Here is a 19,999-nt window from a genome sequence, read left to right as displayed (position 1 = left end):
AATTACGAAATACTGAAACGTTTAGGGGAAATACTGAAACTGGTTTAGGGGGGTCTGAAGACTGGCTATGTAATGATAAAACCTACTGGTCATGTTGGGAAATCTAGTGCTGTATTTATCTTTAATAGAATCTTCATCATCCTGGGGTTGTGAATCTGGAGTGTATGTTTGAGACGCCGGAAAGAGTGTTTGTTGTTATGGAAAAACTCCATGGAGACATGCTGGAGATGATCTTATCAAGTGAAAAGGGCAGATTGCCAGAGAGAATAACAAAGTTTTTAATTACTCAGGTAAGAAATTAATTATAGACCTAGAAGGAGTTTTGAGGTCAATTATTATCACTGTTTCTTACGTTTTGCTTTTGGCATAATTTACCTGCCTGATTTACGAAAGCCTGAATTGTCATATCAGGGATGGTAAGACAGCTTTGTGTAGATTATCTGATAGGTAGGAAACCATGAAGAGGCCCTAGAACTAGACACTTGTACAGCTGTCTGGCTACTGGATGGAAGGGCTGTCAAACTACAGTTTCTCATATGCTTGAAGGATTAAGCACAAGAAGGGGATGCGAAGTACTAACAGCAAACTGTTGAAGACCTACACAAAGAAATTTAAGCCTCTTCAACAGCCCCATACCTAACCATTGCAGTTCGTCATAGGCACTTTTGTGCATATTTTCTGTGCTGAAATTGGATCTTGGCACTACCTCTGATTAAACGAGTCTGTTTTCCTGTATGACTTCTGTTAACAATGTGATCTGGGATTCTTCTTGTTCTTCCTGTTGTCATATTATTGTATTGATTCTTTGGCTGCCCAAACACTGGTTTAATTTTAGATACACTGTTGAGTGGAGAGCCACCTCAGAGTCAGGGCAGCCTGTGTTTTGGCAGTCAGGAAAAAGAAAGGAGCAGGAGCAACAGTGTTACAGTGGAAGTTTATTATTTGGGTGTCATGGTTTAACCCCAGCCAGCAACTAGGCACCATGCAGATGATCACTCACTTCCCCCCCACCCAGTGGGATGGGGGAGAGAATCAGGGGAAAAAAGTAAAAAGTGGGTTGAGATATACATAGTTTAGTAGGACAGAAAGGAAGAAAGTAATAATGATGATGATGATAAAGATGGTTTAACTGGACAGAAAGGAAGAAAATGATGATTATAATAATAACAACAATAATAAAATGACAATAATAATAATAATAAAAGGATTGGAATATACAAGTGATGTACAATGCAATTGCTCACCACCCGCTGACCGATGCCCAGTTTAGTCCCTGAGCGGTGATTCCCCCAGCGCCGCCCCCCCCCCCCCCAGTTTATATACTGGACATGACATCACATGGTATGGAATACCCCGCTGGCCACTTTGGGTCAGGTGCCCTGGCTGTGTCCTGTGCCAGCTTCTTGTGCCCCTCCAGCTTTCTCGCTGGCTGGGCATGAGAAGCTGAAAAATCCTTGACTTAGTCTAAACACTACTTAGCAACAACTGAAAACATCAGTGTTATCAACATTCTTCTCATACTGAACTCAAAACGTAGCACTATACCAGCTACTAGGGAGAAAGTTAACTCTATCCCAGCTGACACCAGGACATTGAGGTAGAACATAGCAGTTTTCAGGCTTTCATGGGCAAGATTGCCACCAGCTTCAGAATTTGGTTTCTTGCCTTCCCAGGTTCATACAGATTCTTCACCATTCCCTGCTCTAATGTAGTGGGAAATGCTGCCAGCCCCTGACCAGACACAAGGAATGGAGTTAAAGCCCCAGGAACAGGATGGTTATCTGTTGCACTCTGTTGCCATGTTCTTGTGTGTATGTCAGAATAAAAATACATGCAATGCTCCTTATGCTTTCTCTCCTCAAGAAAATGCTTAAATTGAATCACTTAGTATTTCTGTGAAATTTTTTAAGTGAATTTAGATCTCAAAGGTCATTTTGCAAATGTTTCTGCATCCAACGATTTCACACAAAAAAAGTAAATAAGTACTTAGAACCTAGTTTTTAAAAAAAATGTTCAGAATATAAAGTCTTTGGAGAGGAAAGAATCATATTCCGTACAGTGAAACATCAAGAAAACTTGAGGCACAGTAAATAATAGATGACATTTTTGCTTTTTCTTTTTTTTCCATCATAGACATTCTTGTAAAAGGTACATTCTTGTTGGACTCTCTCTCTCTACACCAGTCCTTCCTTCTCTGATCACTGATATTGTCTGAACAATATAAAACAAAACCAAAAACAAGTATGACATTTAAAACTGAATTTCTTTCTGATTTGTTTCTTCTCAGATCCTTGTTGCTTTAAGACATCTTCATTTCAAAAATATTGTTCATTGTGACCTCAAACCAGAAAATGTGTTATTGGCATCAGCTGATCCTTTCCCACAGGCAAGTAGAAAATGCCCTTTCTTAAGATAAATTGTTCAAATTAGTAACTGATAGCAATGATTATTTTATGAACAAACAAAAAAGTGATTAATGACCTGTCTGTATCTCCTCCAGGAACTACACAGAATTTTTAGATATGAAAAAACTGATCACTTATTCAAAAAACTTTCCAAAGAAGACACGTTTGAAAATCTTTGCCTTTTGTCATTTGTCTAAAATATTCAACTAGATTTTCAAGTGTGACATAACTAATTGTGCAATTGTTTCTAATTTGCTCACCATTACAACACAAATTACTTATCTGGCTGATACGGTCTAGATAAGTGACGATTTGCAGGCAGTCACTAGAAAGACAGTTATTTTTCTGAAAGGTGGGATAGAGCTCATGAAGAACAAGAGCTGCTTCTTTAATTTTATGAATTTAAATGCCAGGTAGATTGCAGAATATTTAAATAGACTTTCTGGCTCATTGTTTTATTTCTCATTAAAAGGTATTTGTATCAGCTCCTGTTACCTTTGGTCTGCAGAGTTCATCTATAATCTCCCCCAGCTGCCCATATTCACAAGGGAGCACTATTGATAATTTGTAAATAATACCAATATTAATAATTGCAAAGGAAGGATACATACTGAGGCATTAAGTGAGAATTTTTAAGCAGCTAAATCTGTCCCTCTGAAGAAATCAGACAAGGTTTGCGGAGAGGCATGGTCCGCAATACAGTAAAAGTAGAAGTTCAAGAACTAAGTTTTATCAACTTGCTTCATTTAGGAAAAAGCCATAGGTAAAACAATTTTACTGTTTGCCATGTTCTTATGCTATGAATGAATAAGTATTACTTTATATTACTAGTTTCACCAGGAGCCTGAGCTGTTAGGCCCATCTAAAACTGTATTTATTTCATTCTAAGTTGTCCTGTTACTGATTTTACCGTGGTTTATTCATGGAATGAAGGAATAGAGGAGATGCAATGGACTGGTCTAATGTCTCGGTGGATTAAGGGTATTCCTCTCAAAGAGGACTTTAAAAAAAGTGTCCTTGAAGGAACAATAGAGATGCATCTTGCAATTAAACCATGATAAAAGTTCCTCAACTATGTATTTGATAATAAAAATAACTTCTGCCTTACTATCGCATTTTTCTTGAAACAGGTAAAACTTTGTGATTTTGGCTTTGCCCGAATCATTGGAGAGAAATCATTTAGGCGTTCAGTTGTAGGAACACCAGCCTACCTTGCTCCTGAAGTGCTGAGGAACAAAGGCTATAACAGATCTCTGGATATGTGGTCTGTGGGTGTCATCATTTATGTAAGCCTCAGTGGTACCTTTCCATTCAATGAAGATGAAGACATACATGACCAAATCCAGAATGCTGCTTTCATGTATCCACCTAATCCATGGAAAGAAATTTCTCATGAAGGTAATATCTGTTTGTGGCTGTTTTTATATAAATGCTAAAAAAGAGTAGTTGTATTTTGCTTTTATATTTTTTTTTCCCTGTACATACCGGTGAAACAAAAAAAGATTTGAAATTTCAAGGTACCATAATGTACCATAGTGTAACGTCTCTGGTTTTTGCTATCAGCTGCTTTAGACATTTCCTGCAGAGCATGTATAGACTGCATATGACATAATCCTCTAGCATGAGATCTCTCCAGGAGGTGTTGAAGGAGGCACATAGCCACCTACAGATTGGGTTGCTGCAGAATCTTCTGGAGAACCTCAGCTGCCGGAACTGGTGTTGCTTATATTTACTTCTGTACCTCTTCTTTCAGCTCTAGTGCTTCTGCAGCCTTTTTCTCGTTCTAGTTGTGACAGTAATTTAGTTTCCATTCAGTAGTATGCTGTACCCTGATAGTCTTTCTGTGGAGAAGGTAAAAAAGACTGAACAATGCCAAGCAGATGAGGTTTCAAGAACAGTGTGAGAATGTATCATAGAAGAGACTTTCTGCAGGGGGGAAGGCTTGGAGATAACCAATGAGACTTGTGAAACTAGAGTTCATCAAAGACTTTTGATAGTAAAAGAACAATGTGAATAATTAACTATGAACATCTTTAAAGAAGGTAAATGAATTCTACACACAACTAAGTAGGGCATTTAACAAAAATATCAGTTCTGGTTTCACTAACATTTTCTTGCACATAACAAACATTTTCAGGCAGCTTGATTTTTCTTTGGGATTTTGGGTTTTTTTAATCATTATCTTTATGTCCTTAGCTTTTTGCAAGGTTGCTTCATAAGTCTTAAAGCAAAGGAAACCTATTTATAAACATCAGATTCTTATCTTTTTTTCTGAATTGAAATATGTAACAAATTGAATTAAAATACTAGCATTTACAATTTCCATTATTTACAGTACTTTTTTTCTGGGTTTCAGGTGACATGTTTAACTGACATGTTAAATGTAGCTTAGAGAAGTGTGCCTACTGCTTGCTATAGTGTATATTATGGCCATGTGAGATTCTCAGCTGAAAAATGCTTTGAGAGCATTGTCTGTCTGTTGTTTTACCTCAGTGGCAGATGAAGTTTGATGAGATCTGTTGGGGGGAGGGGGGGCTATAAATCTGCACAATTACGCACTGAAGTCCTCCTGAACCTCCACACACTTCTGATATGTAAGCTGACAGAATCTGTTGGCAGCAATGCTTCATCTGGCGCTAGAGATAAGCAAACAGCAATCAACACAGAAGAGGCTGCAAGAAATTGTCTCCCGCAAGTTTCTACTGTGATAGACAGAAGATCAATTTCTACAGTCAGAGGTGAAGATTCAGCAGAGCACCTACAGAAAACTCACCTACTGGGATGCTATCTCTTCTTTTATAGAATCACAGCCTTCATTAAGAGTTAATGGATATCAGGCTGCAAACATACAGAATGGAGGGAAAGAACACACTTGAACAAATTACTGAGTTAAAATCTGTTTATACATTGTGATTTTATTATGTATTTTGAATTGCTAGCTGATGAGCCACTCTGTTGTGCTAAATGAAAATCTGAAAAAAAGTTTGAAAAGATCCATTATGTTTAACACAGGATGTTGGAGTATAGATCTCTGTCCAAGTATTACTTGATAATGCTGATTTTTAGAGCTCAAAATTGAACTCAAACTCCAGATTAAGTAGGGGAAATAAAGGAATGGTTTTCTCATGTCAGCTTCTCTGGTCCACACTCCTGCACAGGTCACAAGAGGGGAGGTACATGGGCCCTGTGCACCTGCTGGCTCCATCCAATTTCTGTTACTTATGACCGTATAGCATGGTTAAAATACAAATCTGTACCCTGTGTCCTAACACATTTGATCTGGATTACAATTCTGAACAGTGCCGTGATAATTGATGCTACAAGTGGTTGAAGCATTTGGGGGGAAACACAGATGATTTTAAAGATTTTATGAAGTTGCTTACTCAACATTACACATAAGAACAATTTGAAAAGGTATGTGCATTTAAATGTAAACTATGGTAACATGAAGCTCATTTCAAGCTAAAATACACTGGGGCTCATAAATTTCTCTGCCCAAAGTGCTGTAAATCTACAAAATTCAGACAGAGAATTAGTTTCAATCCCAACAGGTTAGGTTTGTGCACTTGAAAATCTTCCTTTAGCTTGTCATAGGCTCTTGCAGCTTCCCAAACAGGTTAAGCTAATGAATTGGATATTTGCCTGCCATATCTTTTCCATTATTCTTTTTGCCAATTTTTCTTAATCATTAAACATTTTTCAACAGAAATTTTAAGATAAATTACTATGATTATTTTTTTAATTTTTTAAATTTTCTTATAAAAAGATCCACAATAGATTACTTCTAAAGGCACACTTGATTTCTAACTATTTCCTGGAATTTGTATTACAGCAGTAATTCTCCCAAGAGGGCAGTAATTATCATCAACTAGTTCTTCCACTCAAGCTTGTAAAGGAGTTATATAGCAATGTGGAATGTGATGCTGCTGCAGAATCCAGCAAGATCTTTGTAAATAAACATTGATCAGGCTATTTCTTTCGAGCTGGTATGACTGAAATTGCTGTCTTGAAGTATCTACACAGATATTTGCTTGCAAGAAGTATTATTCTTTGTTTTAAAATTAAAAGAAAATTATTTATAAGTAGTTTTTACTTGTAAGAAGGAAAAAATGTTGAAGATCCAGCAGTTAGTCCAATTTAATTATTGACATTTAAAAACGTGTGCAAATATTTAAGAGAACTCTAACACGTAATAAACAACCACAGTCTTCACAGAAGCCTGCAACCAAAATTTTGCTGCACTGCTACAGCATTAAAAAATGGAAACCAAAATTGATTAGGCAAGTATCATTGTTGCAGATAAAATAAATGCAAAATAAATATTATCTTTAATGCAGATAAGAAAGATCTTTTTAAATTGTTCCGCTGTATGAATTTGAAAAATAGGAGCCATTTGTCAAAAAGTTACCATAAGTAAAACTAATGTAAACATTCTTCTTTATTTCTCCATTACTTTACTGCTTTCTTCTCGTATGTCCAAAAGACAGTGCTGGGCCCAAGCACTCTTTAACAATGGACTCTATAAATTGTACATTACAGCTAGATTTTAAAAGTGGTACCTTCATCCAGAGACTATATTACATATCTCAGTAACAGCAGGCAGAAACTGAGAATTCAGTCAACTTAGAAGAGCTAGGCTAACATCTAAGAGGATTAGTATTAACTCTGATTTATGCATGCCAATAAAAATGCTCAGGTTCTCTGACCATATAAAATGCAATTTGCATGACTTTCTTCTTTTTTTACTGCTGAAGTGTGTCACTACTGGTTGCTGTGAATGTTCATATTATGATAATCCTAGAAACACTTATAGAACAGTGAGAAGTAGTGGAATGAATTGCATATCAATTTGAGATTAAAAAAAGAAAAAGAAATAAATGTTTGTTCAGACCTGTTTCTGTCTGTATGAACAATGCTGCTTGATATGCAAAACAAGTGATGGGAGATAAGACAGACAACCTAGAACAACAGATTGGGGAGGGGGGGATGTTACTTCACTACTGTACCAGGTTGGGATTACAAACACATGCAGCTGTTATACCTGAGCTAGCTGCTGCTTAAACTGCAGGAACTCGTTTGCTTGAAATTCTGTGTATGTACTTTTAGTGGAACCGTAAATGTTTCTAAAGTTGTGGGCTTTTTACCTTGTTATGCAATTTTCAGTTTAGATTAAGGGAAGTGATCATCAACCAAGTGTATTGCCAGTGTCTGTGCAACAACGATTTTATTAAAGGGCATATAATTTGTCGCAGAATGGCTAATGAAAGCAGTGTTAGGAATTTCTGCATGCCTGTTGCAAAAATCGACACTGAGGAAAGCAGAACAATGCTCAAACCTCTTGTTTCTTGCTTATGACTGTTACTGTGGCCCAGGGAGCCAAAGTGGATGTTAAACTTATTGCAACTGTAGTTATTTCAGTGCTCTTTTCAGACCATTACTCATGTAAAAAGTTTAGGAATAGCTGAACTTAGTTATTGCCACGTTTACTTCTATTTATATTGTAATCAGAGAGGAATTAAAAGCTCAGATATTTTACTTTTTAGCAAAACCACATATTTCTTCTCATTTAAATGGATAGTGCACAAATTAGAGTGAATGGTTCTGTGTTTATCATCTCTTTGTTTTTAGTGCTCAGTAGATGCTTTTTCTGATATTGCCAAGCAACAGCATGTTAATTTGGGAGCTGGAATGCAGAGGGTATAAAAGGAAGAAAAATAATGAGATAGGTCATACCTAAACATTATGTCTGGAAAAGCCACACCAGTGGTAAAGTAGCCTAAATGTTTGCATTCTGTGTTCTTTATTCAATTATTGGTCTTAAGGTAAAATTCAATTGGCTTTTAAAATTCTAAACTGCACTGCTGGGGCAATAGATTTGTAAAAACATATGACCCATAACAGTTTAAACTGCATGATTATATAAATAATACACTTAAAATAAAGTCTAGCAGGTTCAGAGCAAAAACATATGGGAAGAAATTGTTTTTTGGAGGAAAAGTGTGTCAGGAACACAATAGCGTGTTTATTTTCTTGAGAATTACTTTTTCTATAGCACTTTCTAGCAATTTTTAAAATAAAAAAAATACAGTCACAAGCCAAGGAAGAAGGCAGAACCCATTTGAGGATAACATTTTTGAGTGTTTAATGTCTTTCAGCCACTATCAACAGTTCTGTCTTCTCTCCCACTCAGGAATGTGGTCTAGTCATTGACTATGACTCTCTTCTCTCCATAATGTGTCTGTCTGATGTCATAACATCTGGGTTAATCTCATCAACTCTTCCTGCTGAGAAATTCTCGCTTTTTTGTGTAATGCTTTATCTGTCCTCTTCCCCCTTAAAATTTAACCTATAAAAATTAGGACCTTTCAATTTTTGTAGCTCTCAGAAATGTATTTTTTTCCAACTAATCATCCATTCAGAACGTTTCTGCGAGCATCAGTTCCCAAATCTTAGTCCTCATGCACAAAATCCCTTCTCTAACTTCACCAAACTCAATTGCTTTACATTTTAAGTTTGTCAGAGATTGTATGTGTACACACACACACAATCTCACAGATTCCTCCATAGGGAATTCTGATTTCCACCCTACTAAGCAGTTGCATTTTCCCACCTTTTTCCAATAGCTTCTTTCTTTTGAAAGAATACTTCCCCAAAACAGAGTTTGTGTTTGTATGTCTAAATAGAATTGTAAGACATTACCATGGAGATGTATTTACTGTGGTAAACTTTGGATATCTTGTAGAAAACCAGGTTTTGTCACAGCCATTCAACATTCCATGGCCAAATCTGCTATTTCTGTTCTGTCTTCAATGTTTGTCAAGCCAGCTTAACTTTCCAAATTCACTGAATTGCTGTATGACAATTTGACCTTAATTCAGACTTCATTGTGGAATTTTGCTAGATATTCATACAGAGGAATCTACTTGCAGAATTCTTTCCTATTTTATAGCTTTAAATTTCAGATCTGTCGAACACAGACCCTATTTTCAACAGCATTACTGTTCGTTTCCAACTTTGACCTCCCAATCCACCAAATTTGTATCAACTTAAAAGATTTATTTTGACTTAGCTACAGGTTACAAAAAATAAGTACTGCTAAATATAAAGACAGAACTCCCTGGAGGATTTTGTGCCTGCCTGTTAGTGTATTTTACCTAGTGTGTCTTCACTGTGGTGTCTGGTCTTTTGAACTGCATGGTCCTAAAATGTGCTGTGTCAAGTTTTGAATTATTCATGGTGCATTTCATTCTGTTATGGAATTTTAATAAATCGTTGTATTCATAATTCTTTTTTCATCAGCTACCAACACAGCTATTACTACTAGCCTGATGAGAGCTATGTGATGTGCACACTGTTGATCAGGTGCTTCACATTACTTCATATTATTAAATAATTTGGGAAGAAGCAATGCAACTTCTTCCATGCATTAAATTTTATCATGGTGTGCCTGTTACACTGCTTTTGAGTCAGAAATAAATACCACAGCTGCCTTCAAGCCAGTATTTATTTAGACTTGTTTCACCATAATGTGAATAGAAACTCTGTTTCACACATTAATGAGAAAGTCACATGAGTGAGCATTAAGTACGAGGAGGTCAAATCCATGTTACAGCTCAAAGATGCTCTCTACCTCAGTAAATGTTTAACTAGCTGTTTAAACTAAGGTCTTGGCTCTACTTACACATGTTTGCCAGGATAGATTAGTATTAGAAAACCTCCCTTGTAGAGGTGCAGCTTATAATTGCCAAGGATTTCTTTTGATAGTACAGCTGAATCCATGCCTCTGAAAATAATAAGCTTTGCTAGCTGAAGGTTATTTTTTGCCAAAATAACTGCATGTACACTAGAGCATTTGTCAACAAAGCTGTATTGACCAGCAGTAGGGAAGGGGTTTATATGTATGAAAGCATTATACCACTAATCAACAGAGCTATACTCAGAAAAATCCAGGGCCTAGGAAGTCTTAAGTTTTATATTAATGGCATCAGGTTAAATTTTTACAAGTGATGGCTGTGAAAGTAGTTAATATTATGGGTGTACTTTAAAAATTCTGGACCAAGTATAAATTTATTGTTAATTTAGGACTGCTTTTCTTGATATTCTTAAGGTGATTTATTTTTTATGACTTATATGAAAAGCTGAAGCTTGTATGGTAGAACTAAATGAATGGTAGTTTCATAGTAGGTTTTTCAGGTATTTTCTAAACTTGTGTGTTAATTTGTGGGTCACATCCTAATTAATTTGATACTTAGAGTGAAAATTGTTACTGTGTCTCTACTACAATTAATTATTTGCCATACTAATAAACTACCGTAAGTAGTTCAGAAACATGAACGTCCTGACTCTGGAGGTTCTTTCCAGTAAAGTGCAACTAAAGAGCAATCTTTCCTAAAATTGAGGGGACATACAGCTTTTTGAAGTTGTATTTGAATCTTCCCATTGGGGATTCTGCTGAATGAGCACCTATCTAAATGACCAGTAGTCATGCTAGTGGAGTAGTTGGCTAGTTTATCGCCTTTAAGAAAGTCTCCAGCTGCTGGAACTTGATAAGCCGTCAGCTGGCTGCTTATGCTATCCTTAAATCATGGGAAGTAAACAGGAGCCCATAAAAGTGTTAGAAAAAGCAGTACCATAATCCTTTCAGAACTTTCATTTAGGTTACTTCCTTGGTGATAACCTGTTGGATTCCCATAGATGATGTGCAGACGATAGGTGGTCTTTCTTAATGCTCTGCATTTATTGAATTATTGATTTTACAGAAGAATATTGTCAAACTTTATAAAGCTCTTAAAATGTCTGGCAAGGATTACTTTAAAACCTGATTTAAAAAAAAATAATCAGTCTCTAGTGAAAATTCATAAAAATTACTTTAAAATACAGTGTATTTGCTACCCTCTCCTCAAAACTGCTTTATCTTCCTAGAAGAAAATTTAATTTCCTAACAATTGGTGCCCCAGTTTGGTCCCCTGAACCATATTTGAGTTGTATGTCTAAACTAAATGTTAATACCTTCCAAATTTTTATCTCCAGTGTTTTTAAGCAGTATAACTCAAAACGTAATCATCAAATTATTAATTATATGAATTATTTTTTAATTAAGAAGTTGCGTCAACATGAATCTTACTGTAGCCAGACCAAACTGTATTAGATAGTGGTTGTCAGGACACTATCAGGACAGGGTGATGTTTTTGTAAGCTGAAACAGAGAGAATAACCAGGATCTTTTCTCATTTCCTTTAAATAGTCCCACAGAACCTACCAGTGTCTGAACCTCTACAATTTAACACTGGTTAAATTCAGCATTTTCTCATTAACAGACTATTCCTGATCCCTGAGGAAATCCTTTAATTTTTCAGTTCCAGCACTCAGCCTGTCTGTGTTGAACTCCCAAGCTTCTGCTTTCCTTTACATAGCACTGTCCTTTTGTTGCCTTGCCTGTACGTATCCTTTGCATCTTGACTTCTGATGCTCAGAACTCTTATGCTTGAGAAGTGGATTTTCTTGGATTGCATGTTTTCCTGGTAAAAAATAGCAAATGCTTTTTGCTGTTGAAACTCATGTCTGATCTCTCTCTTCACCTACATTTGAAAACTTTGAGTATTAAAGCAAATGGAATTGTATCAGATAGTTTGGGCCCTAAATCTTCATAATAATCATGTTGCATTTGTGCTTATTTATTGCTAAGAGGCAAGTGATATTCGAAACTTTCCTGGCAAAAAGAACCCTAGATAAAGAACTAAAAATGAACACCAAAACTTGTTACAGAGGCAGCGATATTCCAGTGGTGAAACAAGTGGACTATGTGTGTAAACTGTTCTGGAGAACAAATGATTGCTCAGTGCTGACAGTCTTAACCATCTAGTGAAGCTACCTTTTCACTTTTGTCTTAGTTTCCTTCCCTCTCCTTCTTTGTGTACCTTCTCTTGTGACTGTTCCTAGACCAATGCCATTCTGGTCTGTTCAACAAGCCATTGGCAATTTTCCCCAAGAATACAAAGAATTATGTTATTACGTGTAGTATGTCATGTCCTGAAGGGGAAAAAAAAGGGCAAAGGGGTCTTCATCTTGCTGTAACTTGAGGGAGGCTGAATAGCTATGTATAATTTCATCACTTGTAAGGCTCACAGTCATATCTGCTTCCAGTGGGTTGGACAGAAGATACATAGTAGAGACATTATCAATACTCCATGGCAGGAAGAATATTCAGTAGGTACTTGACAGTTTTAGAAGCACATCTTGGGAAACATGCACTTATATCTCAACAGTTGGCTGATTGAAATCAATTCCCAGGACAATCAGCTCTTTCATCAAGCTCTTGACCTATTTGCCAAACTGAGATTCATAGTAAACGATGAAATATTATCTCTGAAGATCATATACACCTGAATACCTCTGAAGATAATAAACAAATGGGAACCCTATTAAATTCACATTCAGCACTGGCTTATTTATCAAAGGACAGACTGAAGTCTTATTGTAATTCTGCTGAATTTAAGGGTAAGGTGACAGTGTTGCAGAAGATGCTGATATCTGCCAATGCCCAGATTTACCACAGTGGGTAAGGACTATGTTCTCCTCCTCCAAGCATCAGATAAAAACAATGTCCACTACTTTTTCCCAAGTTATATCAGAAGTCACTGTATAACTGAACCGTGCCATATGACTTGATTTTCCTGTCTCTTCCTCATGGCTTGGAACTTGAGAACTTCTCTTACCAATAAAGAGGAAAAAGATTAACCCCACTATTTTGGAAAACAAATGAGTTTTCAGAATGCTACCATCTATCAGTAGTAGTCCTATTGGCTATCCACTGGCTGTCTGATCCCACATCCACTTCACAGACATTTTGAGAGGGAACAAAATAAACATGAGTTAGAAAGTTTAGCATGAACTGTACTTTACACTAAAAGAGACAGTAGCTAAACACCTGTTTTTCCAGAACAGGAAAAATAAAATTAGGACCATCTGCTCCAGGAAAAGCATGGCTCAGAACCTCTGGCACTGTCTTCTTTGTCAGAAGCCCTGAGATTTCTTTTATCTCATTCCCACAATTGCTTTGATTTCCAAGATAATATTCAGCACCAGGAAGTCAGGGCTACTTTAGTGATAGCCAGCTTTTGCTAAGAATAGGTTTGTCTGTCAAACTTACTGCATACATCCAGATAGGCCGCCATATACATTCCCATTTTTGTGGGCATTGTGCTCATTGTGCTCTGCCTCATGGCAGAAACACACAGGAAGCTCTAGTTGGCAAAGGAGCCTGGGGAGAGGAAGCCTCTTTTGAAAAAGAAAAGTTTTTCCATATTGCTGCACAAATACAACCTCAGAGATGTAGCAATTTAAAGAATTCTGTCCCATTGCCTGCTCTTAAAACAGACAAGATGATTATTCAGCTCCTTCAATACCCAGCTGGCAACAATGTCCATCTCGCATTTCAGACCCAATTCCCCTCAGTGATGCCACGTTTCTGTGTTACTTTCAAGATCATCTTTCCCTGTCACCATGATATAAACAAAAAATAAAGATGTAAACCAGCATACTTTGGACAAGCCAAGGGATATTGTGATGGAATGGGAAAGTTGCAGTAATATTATAATTCCTTGTGGCCGGTCAATTATTCTATAACAATAAACTCCCCCAGAACACATACTGAACATTTAGCACCACCTAGAATAGAGTTTAACCTTACATGATACCCTCATTTTTTATTTTTTAATTTTTTTTAGTGGTTTTAGTAGTTGCATTCAAAGCTTAGCAGTCTCATCCCAGAGATTTTTCCAAATGGGTCACTCAGTGTAGTTCCATGCACTGGTCATTGACTCATGGGCCTCTTCTCTTCAGGAACCACAGCACACATACCTATAACCTCAGTGACTCATTGACTCTTTCAAAAACACAGAAATTAAGAAATTTGTAAAAAACCCCTCTCACCTTTATGAAACACCAGACTGCTGACTAGCAGGTAGAAGCAATGCTCAGTTCAAAAGAATAGTATTGCAAGACTTGTGACTTACAAAAACCGCTACTCAGTGCCTGGGAAGGTGCTGCTGTTAGTCATATAAAAGCAATACTGAGAGTCTCAGAGTAAAATATATATATGTATAGATATATATATGTGTGTGTGTGTGTTTGTGTTTACTGTGGTACCTGAAGAATACAGTACTCCTCACTTACATGAGATTTTTTTCGCTTGAGCAGGAACTGAATGAGGATTATCTTCAGTCTTTGCTGTGTGCCTGCAAATGAACACACAGAAGTGGATGATATGCTAGCTAGCAGGCAACTTCAGTAAAACAGTTGTAATCCCATTAGGAGGGGTTGCATGAGTACCTTCAAGGACAACATTGACTGCAGTTTGTAAAAAGCTGGAATAAGAAAGGATAACTGTCCCCTTCTTACCACTACCATGTCTGTCTGTCTCTCTGTTTACATGTCCTAGTTGAAACAAATATATTTAAACTGACATTTTCCACTATTATTTCTTTTCAGCTATTGATCTGATAAATAATTTGTTGCAAGTGAAAATGAGAAAGCGCTACAGTGTGGACAAAACGTTAAGCCATCCATGGTTACAGGTATTGCTACAATTCCATGTTTTTTCTTATGCATTTAGGCTCTAAGTATGTAACAAATTTTCATCTTTAAGCACAGTAGAATCTAAGCAAATCTACAAACCTGAAGATGTTTTCAGATCACGAGAACCTCATACTCCTTCACCAATTTACCTACAGATTCTCATTAATTTCTGAAGTATTAAATTCATACTAAACTCTCTCATGTTTTCAAAATACGCTACAAAAATATTTTATTTTGTTTGTCCACTGAGAACATGATGTATATAAAAAAACCCTTTATAGTCATTTGACTTGTGTTATCTCATTGCCTGGAGTCTACCCTGATTCACTTCTTATTAAAGCTAATCAATGGGCTTTCACTTCACAGTCATCAGAAGAACTAGTGAAGTTGTATGCTTTCCAGGAAGAGACGTTAGCCACCTTCAGCTGAAATTTTCAACTGAAAACTGAAATGTTAGGAATTTTTGAGAGGCTAACAGCCACTATCTTCTGCTCCTCCTGTGATAATTTTTTTATCCGGCAGCAGCCAAATCACTGCAAGTTAAAGACCTAAACCAGAGTCACTGCAGTGAACAGCCAGGACCGGTCCCGGTGCCCCCAGCCCAGGAGCAGGCCAGGCTGGGGCCGGCCCCAGGGCATTGGGCCCCTCCCTGGGGACGGGGACAGGCTGAGGCCAGGCTGGGACATCAGGCTGCAGGATCTCCCAAGGGATCCACGTTTGCCTCTAGGAAAGTAATTGTGGCACAGGCACGGCACAGATGGATGCGTAATCCACAGTCCCAAAGGCATCTTTACCCACACTGAAAGCCGAGTCCTACTCCAGTACCTTATAGCTTCAACTGTTTCTAAAGTAGAGGGTGACCTGCTGGTGTAGGAGGAAAAGGGCTGCAACCTCCCACCCTGCCCTCCGCCTTCTCCAGGGACTTTTCTCCTGGGCTTGCTTTCTTCCTCCCAGATTTCCTGTCATTCATTAGTCTTTTCCTCCAAGACTGCTCTTCTCCGTGACAACCGTTGCAGAATGCATTTGTCTGAGCCTTTGGGGACTGGAGAGGTGATCTGGGCTACGGTCTGCAGCAAGGCTGCTGGCAGTCTCGTATGATGGGACAGAGGCCTTCACCTCTCTACATCCACTTCTATCACTTGTGCAATAGTGAGTGGAGATGAACTAAGGCGAGGTAGTAGAGCGGCAGCTCTCGCACCATGGGTGAGATGAGTCCTCTTTCTAGAAAGCCCAACCTTGAAATGCTAAGGAAAGAGAACAGTGGTGTGGGGCAGTGAGACTTAGAGGTGATTTCTGAGAGGATGTCTGTGTAAGAAGTGGGCCAAGGGATGTGAGACACTAAGGATGAAGGCTTCCATGCATTTACCGCGTGGGGGCTTTCTGGTGCTTTGGCTATGAGACCAAGGTTGTGTCTAAGGTTGAGACAAGGTGAAGGAGAAAAAAGAAAACTGGATACAGGATCAGGAGCAGAGGTTAGTCTGCGTGGGCCTAGGATTGGCTTTATTATTGCAGCTTCATGTATGCTTTGGGTGGGAATAAGAAAAGAAATTATTGAACTTGAGATACACTTCAGGCAGATCAGAGGCTGCAGAGCATGATGATCTAAACAGCATGAGTACCAAACCAGTTTCCAGCCTTACTGTTGACTGTCAACACGGAGTTCCAAAGTACCTTGATGTTTAAATGTATACATCTCTGAGCACACCAGTAATTGCCTAAGTTTGGAAAAGCAGATTTTTTTCTAGCCCAAGCTGAATTCATGTTGTGCACCATTATACTGAGACGGAGCAACTGTCTTGACTATCTGAAACAGATCACTAGGATGTACACGTGTGATTTAAAGATGTTTCTTCTTCCTTATTCATCTTGTGTCTAGTGTGAAGAATTGTTTTACTGCCATGCCTCATTTAGATATTATGGAAATCTGTAAACTATCCATACATTCTACAAAACAACCTGTAACATCTCCAGACTATGCTTATGATAGAGTTTAATCAAATTAATTTATCAAGCAATCCTCTAGAGATAAAACCTATCTCTATAGGCAGATTTCATATTTATTAATTACAATGTTTTTCCATTCTGGAGCAATAGAGATGCATGACCTTTAGGTTGCTGACTTAATAGCACTTTGCATAGTATTGGTAGTAGAAGGGAATGTCGTTTATTTTAGGAAATTTAAAACTAATACTGTTATTCTATTTCAGGACTATCAAACCTGGTTAGATTTAAGGGAACTTGAATGTAAAATGGGGGAACGTTACATCACCCATGAAAGTGATGACTCCCGATGGGAACAGTATTCAGGAGAGCATGGATTGCAGTATCCAGCACACCTTATCAGTCAAAGTGCTAACCATAATGAAAACACCAGGCTAGAAGAAACAGAAATGAAAGCCCTCAGTGAGCGTGTCAGCATCCTTTAAGTTGCATCCCCTATAATCTGTCAAAACACTGTGGAATTAATAAATACATACGGTCAGGTTTAACGTTTGCCTTGCAGAACTGCCATTATTTTCTGTCAGATGGGAACAAAGCTGTTATGCTGTTACACTGTTGATGTATCTGAGTTGCCAAGACAAATCAACAGAAACATTTTTGTGTGACCAACTGTGTTGTATTTACAAAAGTTCCCAGAAACACTAAACTTGTTATTGTGAATGATTCATGTTGTATTTAATGTATTAAAACCTGTCTCCACGGTGCCTTTGCAAACTAGTGTTTTTCTTACTTGAGCCTCATTTTGGTAAGAGAGAACTTTCCCATGAAGATCTGGGGGGTTTTTTGTGCATCGTTAGTATTGTAATTGTAAGCAAACTCTTGAAGAGTAGATTATAACTGCTGTTCTGTGAACAACTTCTACCATTTGGATACAAGCTTTATTTAGTGTTGAAAAAATAGAAAAAGCAAAAAATAATGAATTGCATAGCACTGTACAGTTTCAAATCGGATAACCGGTGTGTATGTGTTTGTGTGTTTGTGTATATAGATGCACACACACACACACACACACACAGTATAACTTGCTCTTAAGCCTAAATGCCTTAGTAATGTAAACTGCAGCATATGTCGGTTGTATTTCCCCTTTTCTTAAAGTATTCTTCTCTAATATGAATATTCTCTAATATGTACATTTAGAAGCTAAATAACTTGTTCACTTTGTGTATGTTTTCAATAAAAGTCTTGTTAAATAGGTTCATTTGTCTAATCTTTCTGTTTAAAATATCCCTGGAATGGCATCAGAAGTAGGTAGAGTAAATTAGTTGATGATTGAGAAGCCCATGTGGAGATAGGTAGGAAAATGCTGCTGGCTAACCTGCCTACCTATAAAGCATATTTTGTAAGAACCTACTTGGACTGATTTTATATCATAAATTCAATCAGTTTTGAAAGTTACTGGGGGAGTGGGGAAGTTGAGGACACATTAATGGGAATGTAGTTTTTAGAGAAGTGTGGTGCTTCTGCTTTTCCACTGAATTCCGTTGAACTGACAAGGTAGCATGGATCTCCCCTGCTCTCCTTCCCCTGAAAACTTTAAAGGTACTGATCTTCATTTCTAACAATTACTTAGCATTCCAACACTAACCTCTTTAGCTTTAACTGTGAGAGAGGTTCAGGCTGCACTGTAAAACACATGCCAGAGTGACTCAGTGACAAGCTGAAAATTATTCTATGCCACCGACTATCTCTGAAAAAAAACAGCTGATATACAGGTATTGAAGACTGAGGTTAAAAAAGAAAAGATGTATGGGATGAGAGGCAGAAGTATGCAAAGAGCAAATAACCACATATGATAAACTTCTACTGATCAAATCTTGGCTTTATGTTACAATCATGAGCTTTTCAGTAGATAAATCCATTCTTTCTTCAAAGAAGAGCTTTGTCCAGAGGAAATTTATGCCAGATACATAACATGACCTAAGCCAGCAGAATTTTCCTTAGGTATTTTGCACCTCTATTGGACAGATAGTGTGTACTGTAGAAGAAATGAAGAAAAGGCACGTTATTCAAACAGAAAAAAATTATATTTTATAGAAAATTTAAAAGTATTGTGAAAAATTACTGATAGATCTCCTCCCTCCTGCCCACCTCTTTCCCCTACTCCCACTGCCAAAAAAGAAATCCTTTTCCACTTCAGCTGGACCCTGATGGAAGCTCTCTGATAACACTGACCTTGTAACATGTTCTGAAAGAGCTCTGGCTGGGCAGAGTTCAAATGCGTTGACTATTCTGCCATACTGTAGTGTCTATATTTTCAGTAGGGACATTCCTACAAGGCTAAATTTTGCTAATCATTGGCCATTGTTTCTTTTTCATTCAGCCTTATTCTTAATCTCAAATCAGCTGTAAAATAAACATAAAAATAGACTCAGGCTGATTATCAAATTTCTGTCAGTAAAAGTGTATATGTGTGTGTGTATATTTAAAAGCGAGTCCACTTAGAGGTGCAGTGGTGGACTCATGGATATGTAAAGGTTATATTCTGTTCTTTAACTCCAGGAGTCAAGCCAAATTAAGTAGCTTTTCTAAAAGGAAATTGAGGGAAATTATTAGAATCATATAGTCTTTGTTCAGATGCTGATATCATGACTGTTCATAAGGAGCCATGACCTCACAGAAGTGCCTTAATTGTGTTGTCTCATTCTTCTATGTTAACCACTAACAGAGATTTAGAGATCTGCTTTCGTATTGATCAGTTTAGGTGAGTCACGATTTTATTAGTGGCTTGGTTTTATTTACAATTAGCATACCAACGCTTGAGCAAAGGTAATTTTCAACAACACAGTTAAATTCTCAAAAATATCAAATAGTGTACTGGCACTCTGTTCTCAAGTACGGAAACTAGTCAGGAGATTAGAAGAGAAAGCAAACTACTTTGCAGCTTGCAACAGCATCTCTAAGAATGGGTGACAAAACTAAGTGCAACTTTTAATGAAGGAGGGACATTGAGTACTTACACTAAACCCCATCATCTGCTGATTTCTGCCATAACAATGCTTAGCATGCACAAGGGCTTGC

General features: G+C 37.5%; 1 protein-coding gene across 1 annotated transcript in view; it reads left to right on the top strand.

The window, feature by feature from the left end:
- Positions 1–18,165, top strand: part of PRKD1 (protein kinase D1) — a 73,756-nt gene extending 55,591 nt beyond the window's left edge. Inside the window, exons 13-17 of the mRNA XM_010574238.1 lie at positions 129–290; positions 2,288–2,386; positions 3,536–3,803; positions 14,894–14,979; positions 17,188–18,165. Of these exons, the coding sequence (XP_010572540.1) occupies positions 129–290; positions 2,288–2,386; positions 3,536–3,803; positions 14,894–14,979; positions 17,188–17,406 (834 nt within the window). The 3' untranslated portion in view covers positions 17,407–18,165. The remainder of the gene's footprint in view (positions 1–128; positions 291–2,287; positions 2,387–3,535; positions 3,804–14,893; positions 14,980–17,187) is intronic.
- The last annotated feature ends 1,834 nt before the right edge of the window (positions 18,166–19,999 follow it).

This window comes from Haliaeetus leucocephalus, unplaced genomic scaffold (genome assembly GCF_000737465.1).
Source record: "Haliaeetus leucocephalus isolate CR32 unplaced genomic scaffold, Haliaeetus_leucocephalus-4.0 Scaffold417, whole genome shotgun sequence".
Taxonomy (NCBI): Eukaryota; Metazoa; Chordata; class Aves; order Accipitriformes; family Accipitridae; genus Haliaeetus; species Haliaeetus leucocephalus.
The sequence above is the reverse complement of the archived record's forward strand: the minus strand, read 5'-3'. Positions and strand labels throughout refer to the sequence as shown.